The sequence below is a fragment of the Notamacropus eugenii genome, chromosome 6, assembly GCF_028372415.1.
Source record: "Notamacropus eugenii isolate mMacEug1 chromosome 6, mMacEug1.pri_v2, whole genome shotgun sequence".
Lineage (NCBI taxonomy): Eukaryota > Metazoa > Chordata > Mammalia > Diprotodontia > Macropodidae > Notamacropus > Notamacropus eugenii.
The window spans coordinates 217,409,542-217,420,709 of record NC_092877.1 but is presented as its reverse complement, the minus strand read 5'-3'; the positions used below and the strand labels follow the sequence as shown (position 1 = coordinate 217,420,709).

General features: G+C 38.4%; 1 protein-coding gene across 1 annotated transcript in view; it reads right to left on the bottom strand.

Annotated features, from left to right (window-relative positions):
- Nucleotides 1-571: 571 nt before the first annotated feature.
- The window catches only part of EFNB2 (ephrin B2), a 52,037-nt gene continuing 41,440 nt past the window's right edge, over nt 572-11,168 (bottom strand). The window contains exons 3-5 of the mRNA XM_072621997.1: nt 6,901-6,993; nt 6,039-6,152; nt 572-4,365 (exon numbers count right to left, since the gene is read on the bottom strand). Coding sequence (XP_072478098.1) covers nt 3,977-4,365; nt 6,039-6,152; nt 6,901-6,993 — 596 coding nt within the window. The 3' untranslated portion in view covers nt 572-3,976. The remainder of the gene's footprint in view (nt 4,366-6,038; nt 6,153-6,900; nt 6,994-11,168) is intronic.

Sequence of the window (11,168 nt, the reverse complement as noted above, 5' to 3'; positions counted from 1 at the left end):
ACCACTGCTGCAAACTCAACTAGACCATTCCCTACTGAGAGTAGTCAGTAGTATTTTCTCTAAATGCGCTGGGCCTCGGTTTTTCAGGGAAGAAAAATGGGAATTATAGAGCGAGAGCTGCCTTTCCCAAGTGGAAACTCTTAAGACAATTCCGAAGCAGTAGTTAGGACAACTACACATCTTTCCCTTCCTTTGCCACCACAATCCAATCCCACCATCACCACCAAAGTGCAGTGTCTTTGTGGATGAGTATCCAAATGATGCACTTCTGATTAAACGATGGGACAGTTTCAGAATGACTGGGTTTTTAAAAAATGAAGATATAAAATTATTTTTAAAATGTGTGGCTAGTTTTTCAGGAAATGATTGAGCTCATGGCTGTGTAGCTGATACTGAGGGCGATGTAATGTACATGCCCTACTTTGAAAAGTTTGTGTATACGGATCTCCAGAGAGAATGCTACAGGTAAAATGACTGATAATTACAGAGGAAAAGACTAGGGGAAAAGAAAAGAAAAGAACCAAAGAAAAGAAAAGGAAAAAAAGAGGAAAGGAAAATACTTTGAAGGCAATTTTTCCATAGGAAAAAAATATTTTATTTTTTAAGAACAAATTCAGTTTGAAACAGACGTGGAATGTGATTTTTCACGGATTTCATTTTCCGGGGGGGGGTGAGGGTGGGGACGGGGGAGGACTAACTGCGATGTGGAACTAAAGCAGATTTAAAAACCTATGACAGGCTATTAAAAAAAAAAAACAAAGAAAGAAAAAAATATTTATAACTCAAGCATAATACTGTGTTACTTACAAATTGGACAACAAAATTTTAAATAAATATTCATGGTACACAATTACGGCACAAGTAGGCAGCAATTTGGCAACCTTTTAAACCATTTTTTTTTTCCTCATTACAGTGCAAAGGGGAAAGACACTGCCTTTAAACAAGCTGTAGCTAAATACATTGCAAAATTCAAATTTTATACAAAACATCTTGCTTAGACTTTATAAAAAACCAACATTGCTCTATGTACACAATCTGGTTAAGAAAAGCCATTTCTGTCTTGTTTTCATGTGTATTTTATTAAAAAGGTGAATAAGGCTACTGTAACACCCCGAATCCATATACAGTATATCTGAACCTATTTACAGCATCTTCACTTAAACATGATGGTGCAAATTCCAAAGTCAGGTGACTAGGGATGATAATACAAGCAAGGCATTTACAGTAACTTTCCAAAGCTGAACCAACTTCAAATAAAGGAACAGTTGGTAGATTGTCATATTCTGCACCAGACACAAAACAGACACACAGTACACATTTTCAATTGGTTGCAGGTAACTCTTCATCGATTCATCTGATTTTTCACAGTTTAGTACATGACCAAAATGTAGCCAACTGATGATACATAAATTTGATTTTGTTAAAATCAGACTCACTATTCCCAGGTTCCCCCTTCTTTTCCCTCTCCCCACCCTGAAAATAAAATTTTAATGGCTTACAAGAAAATCTTGTATGGATTCACATAAAGAAGAAAAGGGTTGGGGGTGATGGAAAGAATTACATATGTACTGTGGTTAGTCACCATGGCAACATTCCACAGAACTATGATATAGATATATATAATATATATTGCAGATATATATTATACATATATGTACACACACGCCACACACCCATTCTCTCACACAAACACGCATTTTGGACCAACATCATTTTTCAGGTTCAGGAAATAGAGAGAATTATCATTTCTGTGACAGTTCATTTTTACAGGTACTCACTGGAGGTTTGAGAACCTTAAAATGCTGTTGCTACATTTTTTTTCTTCCAATTCAAAAAGCAAAGTGTTACCATAGTAACAGGACCATATTAAAGATGTCTATTTTGCATAGCACATAAAAAGTAGGTTTCATGTTTACTTTTATTCCTTCAGAAGGGAGGGCAGGGAGAAGGAGGGGAAGGGGAGGGGAGGGGGACAAAAGCTAAACTTTTAACTGGAACCCCCTGAATGTGACTTGCTGGATTCTAGCGAACACTTCAGCCATAAGGCAAGGGAAAACACAACACAGAAAATAAATGCCGGAACATCTTGTCATTGTTAAATATATGATGCACCAACATCGATTTCCTGGTATGTTGGGGCTTGTATTTCCTAGTCTACTGTTACGTGAGATGCCTTCAGAGGACTTCTGTTATTTTTGTATTTGCTCTCATTATTGTTATTTTTGGAATGAAGTTGTTTTTCCCAGAAGTAGCTGTCCAATTTAAAAAAAAAAAATAAATTTTTTTTTTTAAAGCACTGAGAGGTCAGACCATTTAACTGCCACAAATGAATTTCACATCTTCTGGTGTGCACTCTGTGCAAACTTAAAATATATATTAGTAATAATCTTTCATTTTATATCCCTTGTGTTCTATACACCTATTATAAATAAGTCATATCTTCCTCCTCCCCCTCGACATCATAATTTATTTCAGTCTTGTGGACCCTTAAGAGGTTTGCCATATGTGCTTTACTTTTAAACAGAGCACCGGGTGAACTGCTGTGTCAGTCACAGTACCTAGACTTCACCATGCAGCAGGGACAGCACCGCCATAAACCAAAGTGTCATAAGGCTTAAGAATCTGGGTCTCTGTGTAGGGGATAGGGGAGGGGGAGGGGGAGAGATCTGACCTACCTTTTATATATGAGAATTCTTTAATAATGTCAATGATGATGGAAATTTCAGCCCATTTGACCTTTGGCTTTTGAACTTCTAGGTCAGATTTGGCTCTCTGCTATTCTCCTAAATGCTTTCCCTGTGTTTCATAAAATGTGATAAGTATAGCAGCTGAGTCTGCTTTAAAAACCATCCCAAAGCAGACTAAGACTTTCCGACAGCTTCATAGCTGTGTCTCTTATTGCCAGTACCACAACAGTCCTGCCCTAATATATCATCAGCGGCCTACTATTGTCTTTCCCTCCAAGCTTGTTCATTTACTAACAACACCCCCCTTTGTTCTACTGAACCAAAAGGTACTATTTTTTTTCCTCTCTGAACATTGCTATTTGATAACAGTGAACTCCTTCAAATGCAGCCCTAATCCACCGCGTGTGGTGTTGTGTCTCCTACTTGCCTCTTAGAACTTAGCAAACCAGAGTGCTGTGCTACCTAAAAAATGTTTTGTTTCCAGCTTCATGTTTCAGAGGCAGCAGCATGGAACTGCAGTGGCAGTCAGCCCTTTCTCCCGCCCTACCCGCATCCACAAACTCCTAGTCTTATTCGGCGGACGGCCTAACTTCTGGCTGGAAGGCTCCTTATTAGCAAACACAATTTCTAGAAAATGTATTACCCATTCAACTAAAGCTGCTGTAGCAAATGGAAGGAGCAGAGAGCTCCCAGCAACATTAATGCTCCATTAGTGATGCCGGATGTGGAGTGAAAGGAAATGTTGTGTGAAGAGGAGTGGCAGGGCCCTGGATACAACACAAGTGAATGTACAGTGATGGACTCAAACCAAGAGAACTTTTAAGAGTCTTTCTGAGCCACAGAGGTCTGTGGGACACATCCAGTAGGCGCTGACAGAGAGAGAAATACACACACCGAGTTGGAAGACTGCACCTTCCCGGCATGTCTACAACTATCATCGTCCACAAGTCGCTCGTTCTTTCCTTGGCTTTTTATACATGCCCGAATGCCTGCAGCATCACATGGCTTAGAGGGTGATGAATGTGACAAGAGTACAGCAATCAGAATGGGTATCTTCTATATAAAGTCTTCCAGCTTCGAGTGAATATTTATTCACCAAGACAGAAATTCTACAGACTAGGTAAGCTGTCCAGCTCAAGAAGGCTCTCTGCGAAGGGGCTTGGTGCCTTTTTCCCCCACTGTGCTCTACTCAATCCTAATGCACAAGGTGTCATTAAAAACCCTCAACTGAAAGCATCTGACCAGTAAGTTTCCTCTGGGAAATCAAAAGGTACCACCAGAGAGTTCTTTCAGACCTTGTAGTAAATGTTTGCTGGACTCTGTGGAGGCATTTCTTGGACTATGTACACTGGATGCCCATAATCTCCGCTGACTTTTTCATAGTGGGGGCAGAAAACACTGTCTGCAGTCCTTAAGGGGATAATAATGTCACTGGGCTCAGAGCCGTTGTTGTTTCCACTTCGCTTTGGGGTGGCTAATGTACTGAGAGACAGTGTCGTCGTGTGCTGGGGTGAATGCTTCCTGTGTCTTCTCCGGTATTTAAGCAAAAGAACCACGAGCGTGATGATGATGACGATGAAGATGATGCATCCTGAAGCAATCCCTGCAAATAAGGCCACTTCGGAACCAAGGATATTGTTCCCCGAATGTCCAGCACTGTTGCCATCTGTGCTAGAACCTAGAGAGAATCAGACACAGAAAGAGAAAAAGAGAATATATCACTGTCCTCAATGCTGACAGGCTATTTCTGAGGCCCTTAAAAAAAAGTGAAAACTAAGCAGAACCAAAGAATTAACTGGCAGCTAAACTTTGACAAACCAATTACCCTGTTCGACAGCTGAATGCAAACAGCAGAAGTCAGCAATCAATAGGAAACAAGACTTTGTGTCTCTGGGTCTTACTTTTATGCTGCTTTCAAACCACATTGTTTTCCTTTTATACATCATCATCCATCAGGGGCAAGGACTGGCAATGACAGCCAGCTCTTGATTCATGCCTCATCTTTGAACCGATGTTAGGCTAGCCTGAGGCAGCAGCAGGGGGAGGAAAAAGAAAATGGCCAATTCTCAGCTCCGGTTTTACTGTTCACACTGGATTGCCCTGATGCCTTACTTTAAGGGTGGTGGTTTCATGGGAGTATTCTTCAAAATAGCTGGCTTCTAAGGAAATGCCCCGCCTACTGGCAGAACAGCCTCAGAACGTGAAAAAGATGATGAGAACCAGGAAAGTGTTCCACTCGTAACCCATTTTTATTTTTTGATTTGCACTTAAAATACAGTTGGAAGGCAGGAGAAACTCTCACACTGAACAGACTGCCAACCCAAATGTTAAGAGCTAAAAAAATTGCCTGGCATCATTATATTATCCATTTATCAGTTTGTCACAAGAATTTGACACATTTTGTCATAGAAAGTTAGAAATAACAACTTCCCTCCTTGACGCTTGATAAGAGATAGAATATTGCTGCAGATGCTAAATTCACATGACTACCCACTGGGCACACAGATCCCAGAGCACAAAATTGCTGACGTCCGCTCAACAAGTGCTGTATAAAAAATTCATTAGCATGGTAACAAATATACAGCCATGGCTAGAAGAAGACTGTTGAGAAAATGAAGTTAAATGACAATCAGGCTTGCCTGGCAGTATTCTAAATCTCTGTCAATGATCTGTTTGATTTTTATGTAAATTAAAAATGCAAAATATTTTTTAAAAGTGCTCTATTAAAAAAAAAAAAAAAAGACTGAGCCTAGAAAGCAATCCTTTAAAATCCAACTACCTGAAATGTACAAAAGGATCAATTGGGCTCTTTGTGGACTAGATATAATTAGATGAGAAATTAAAGCATTAATTACATATACGTTAATGTAAGATTGAAACTGACGTGCAAAACCAGCTTGATAATGCATTAGGAAGGAAAAAAGGCTGAAAATTACTCTGCTCTGCCAGGCTAGTGTTATAGACTAGCTCTTATAGAAGCTAAATAAAGCTATTTTGAGATACGTATAGCCCAAACTTTCTGGGAAAGAGATTTTATTCTTATTAGATGCAACTGATTCTAAATTTAACCAGGTGGAGCAGGGTGGTGAAGGAGAGGTGATGCGCTTGTTTCCCTGCCTACAGAAGCTTTGATGGGGTGGGGGAAACAAAAATATTTTTACTCTGTTATATTCCTAAAAGATTGCCTTCAGCTGATAACAGATGACAATATTTTCAACAAAATAATCAGTCAGACAGAAAACCCAATAATCCTAGGGTAATGGGGGGGGGAGGGCGGGGAGGGAAAGAGAAGTGACTAATTGATCATTTCGCTAGGATGTACCACCCCACAACAAAATCATGCTTATCTACCTGGATTTGGTTTTACAAAAGGACTTGTTGTTGAACTCTTTCCATTTGTGCCAGCTTCCAGCTCTGGACGTCTTGTTGGGTCGTTATTCCTGGTTGACCCAGAAGAACTGGCATCTATATGAAAAACAAATGATTAATTACTGCTTAGACAGCTAATGATATTAAGCTTTATGAGCTGGATATAGATCTCATGAGGCATGAATAGCTCTGAACAGAAGATTCTTTATGCAAAGTACTGTGAGATACAAGAATGTAATTTTCCTTTTAAAGCAAAATGGTTATACTAGTGATTTCAGAGGTTTAGATTGTGAGGCCATCTGTGGAAACTATAGGGATTCTTGCATTTGGCAAGCAAAGCTTTGCAGATGACATTTCAATTTAACTGAGCAAGTTGATTGACTACGATACCAATTTCTAATTAGAAGAATAATTCTTTCTTTCTGCACAATAGGTTATCTATATATGAAAAGACACAATGAACAAAAACCTCTTCTGTAGTCAGAATTCAGGAGCGAGCAAAACTGTGGAAACATCAGTTTTCATTTTATATCATGTAATTTTGAACCGTGGAGATATTTTGCTTTTGAAGAAAAAAAACCAAAAATACTGAGATGCTGGCTTCCTGGCTAGCCTTTCCTTTTAGAGGGCTCTCCAATGAAAGATTCTTATGACATTGACTTGAGGAAATCTGTCAGTAGCTCGGAGTACAGTAAAATAGGCTTTGCTTTCAAAACTCAGGGGAAGAATGAGTGAGCTAGACTGTTGGCACACACTGGTCCACCCTATTAAAAGAAGCCTGAACTCTACGTGTGGGGACTGAAACTGATCAAAGGGATTTCATGAAGCAGCAGATGGTCTTTACCTTGTCCAACTTTCATGAGGATCTTCATGGCTTTTGTCTGGCACACCCCTCCCTCCTGGTTATCCAGGCCCTCCAAAGACCCATTTGATGTAGCTGATTAAAAATAAAATGAACAAAAAAAATAAGGAAAGAAAAAATCAGGAAATCAATAAGCCAAGTTTACATGAACATGAAATGTCTGAAAACAATTTTAAAAAATAAGAATTCGCTCTCACTCAGTCAAGTTTTCCAGAAGGGTTTATTCCCCAAAAGGCATGAAATGCTCAAAGTCAAAAAGCAAAAGAAAAACAAAAGAAAACCAAAAAAACCACAAAAAATAAAAATAAAAATGAACAAATCGGCAGGTTGTATCTTTTACATAAACAGTGGTGTATGTATGTTATTAGGTTTCATATTTACTTAAGCACTTTCGTCTTCCTTCACAATTGACTATCTAAGCATTCTTATTCTAGATGAAAGGGATAGTGCCTTCCAAAAAAAGCCAACCCATCAACCATTTCAGGGATAAGCTCAAAAGAGCAAGGTACTTAATACAGTCATTTTTTAAAGTGACAATCACCAAACAACACCTGCTTCCTTCAGTATAGATTTCCTGTTGAAAGAACAATTGGTGTGAGTCTCCTCCCTCCACCAGGGAATATAAGTTCTCTGAGCGAAATACAGAGAGGGACCCTTTTTGTTTTCCCCTCAACCTCTCCTTACCCTTTCTTTTCCCTGGCTCCTCTACTGCATCTCAAAAGAGATTGATTCTCCTGTAAGTATGGTTACAGGTCCTGATGTCATTTTTTAAATATAGACATCTACTTTAAAAATAGAAAAAGGGTTTTCCTGCTAGTATGCTTTCAGAGATTCACAGCCTGGGCCCTGTCTTTCACACTAAGAGTCAGGTCTTGGGAAAACACTCAAGTGGATGGTTCCCACCCACAACACTATCTGCTCTATTCCCTATTCCAGGAAGGAATATGAGGTGACTTCTTTTTAGACACAACATGCCTCACATTCATCAATCTGGTGCCTAAGGGTTGAGAGTACAGGTAGCTAGGTGGGTGCACTGCTACTACCCATATATGGGGGACTGACTGTCTACTTTCAGTAGAAAGGAAAAAGGAGAGAATGTGGACATGGTGACAACCCTAGTTTAAATATCCTTTTATCTATTACATTTTTCTGTTTTTAAATGCTTTGTTCTGGCCCCTGTAATAGAGACTCCCAATGAGCTCCCTAACTGAAGGTAAGCAGTTGAAAGATTGGCTATTAGGGGAAGACTTTATTTAAATAACTAGGTTAGTAATATCAGTTCCAACCTCAGAGGACTAGAAGTTGCCAGAAGTAGGAGGTTCAGAAGGAGAATGTATTTCTTTCTTTTTAACTGCAGAGGGCAAGGAATGGAGTGTTTCATATGACAGTGGATTATTTTTTTTGTGATTAAAAAAAAGGCTCTGAAAAGCAAGAGAACTTTACATAGAAAATAGCTGATGCACTTTTGTGCAGGTAAAGGAAGGTCAAGGTTTTTCCTGGCATACGTGCAAAGAGCATTCTCCAATGGGGATACAAGATGTGATGTTCCAGAATTAATTTGTACCTGATCCCCATACGTGCACCTAGTACTTAAATATTGAAAGCTGATCCTTTCAAGCACCAGCAGACAGCACATTTACTACTCTTTTTTTCCCGAATTCTCAGGATTCGTTCTGCTTTCTGCCTAAGAAAGTTAAACAGGTGTTTCCCCATACGCATACTGGTTTTTGCTTTTCCCAAAGCACATCCCCCACCCCCTCTCCAATTCAATAAACTCCAGTGGCTCCCTATTACTCTAGTTACTTCCTTTCTAAGTTCTAATATAAACTCTTCTGTCTGGCATATTAAATTTGTCACAACTTTTTTTTAATCTTTTGAGTATTCTTACACATTACTCCCTTCCACACACTCTATGGTCCAGTTATGCTGGTCTCACATACAATGCTAAATATCTAGCCTCCTAACCCTTGCACTAGTGGGTCCCATTATTGGAATCTGTACCTTCTTCCCTTCCAAGTCTTAGAATCTCTGATATATTTATTTATATGTTCATGTTATCTTTCCTGCTAGAATGTAAGCACCTTGGGGACAAGAACAATTTCACTTATCTTTGTAGCCTCTGAACTTAACACATTGTCTGGCATATAGCAAGCATTTAAGAAATGCTTATTGATCAATCAATTGATGTTTATAATCCACCCCCAGTCTTAACCTTCCTGCTAGAGCTGGTAGTGAATTTTTTCATTTAACAGGCCCTTGCAAAACTAAGTTAAATTCTAAACTTAAAATAACTTTATTGCAATAGATTCCTTCCACAAAAAGCTCACATGAGAGCTGGATAGGACCTGAGGTCATGTGGTCCAACAAATGAGGAAACTGAGACCTGGAGACCTTAAGATCAGGCAGGTAATGAGTAGCAGACCTAGAATCTGAACTAAGGGTTCTCTAATTTAAAAAAAAAAAAAAAGCATTCTTACCCCTGTACCAAATACAGTCTATCAGCTTGAAAGCTCTACTAATAATATTACTAATCACATTATTTTACTGATGTACCTGAACTCACCACTAATTCAGAAGAAATAGTTAAATTAATTGCCATACTACTTAATGGTAACAACTTAACAGTCTGCATGAACCTAAGCAATAAACTGAATCTTTATGGCTTTCAAGAATCCAAGTTCATCATGTTTCATTAGAGTCCTCAGGTTTTCCTTTTTTCCTCCCCCTTCATCAAATTCAAACACAGATTTAAGATCTTCTCTATTTCTAATCTATCAATAAATCCATTCATCCTTTTCTTTTTTTAAAAATGCAAACACATTAGAAAACCACGTATTTCTCTAAATGGGCTCCCATCATCTCTGAATATAGATTCAACAAGGCCCTACCCTACATGGTTTGGTTCTTGACTCAAAGCTCTTCCCTCTTTTGATTTTTTTTTTTCAAATAAAAGAGGTACAAGAAGAATGAGATGTAGAACTGTGACTCATGCTTAGAAGATGACCTCACTTATTTATGTGCATTCCTCAGTGCTTTACAATTTACATTCATTAGATTGACTGCTTTTTTTCTTTGCCCCATCTTACATTTGTACTTCTGCTATTAGCTAATGAGTAGTCTTTCAATATGTCTTATTCTCTGTTGTAGAGATATAAGTACCCTCATAAAGCCCCACAATATGAAAGGGTTAAAAAAAAAATCATTGCTCATGCTGTCATATGATAAAAACAAGATCTGAAACATGCTTCCATAGTCTCCTCAAAAATAATGGGAAGAAATGTTTGCTTTTTTTTACATCTGAAAGTGGGGGAGAAGGGAGAAATTCTGGATGTAGAATCAACCATGCAGGTACCAAAAGGTACTTTTTTTATAGACCAAATGTGAAAAAACTTTATATACCTTGTGCCCAAACATACGGACAGGGGGAAGGCAGAAAGGAAGGATGTAATGATACATAGAAATAGTATTTTTAAAAAGTTGAACAGACATGCAGGTAATAGGTTCTTAATCTTTTTTGTGTGCATTAAGATCCAATTTGACAGTCCAGTCTATGGGTCCTTTCCCAGAATAACATTTTTAAATGCATAAAAATAAAATACATGGGTTTACAAATGACACCAATTACACTGGAGGAAAAGCTACGAAAGTATTGTTTAAAATAAGTTCAGACTCCTGGTTAAGAATCTAGTCTAGGTAGTCAATCCTGATTGATTCTGATTTTTGAGTGACTTAGACTACCAATATTTGGGTCACTTTAAAATTTCTTATCTTCTGAATAATATTTCCGTTATGTTGGGAACAGCAGGATTTAACCTAAAATGCAGTCAAACCAAACTCTCCCACACATAAAATCAATCAATCAATAAAAAAATAAATAGAACTAGTACCCATCACAGAGGCAGTTTGAGTTAACACTTCAGAGACACAAGAAGATAAGATGAGGTGAGGAAGGCAGACCTATCTCAGCAGTGTTACTGTATAAGACTGATCAAAACTACAATGAAGTGGATGTATGGTGTTGGTTTTTTATGACATCAAACTGGCTTTTGGTTTTGTTGTGTGTGTGTGTGTGTGTGTGTGTGTGTGTGTGGTTTGTTTCACTTTTGCTAAGGCCAGCTTTTGAGGTACTGATATTAGATGAATGAATCTTCCATAGAAACCATTTTTCCTGCCTTCCAATGGTTCTTCTGAAGATACAGGATATTGCTTAGAGCCATGGACTGGCTGCATATTCTAAGAAATGACTTTCA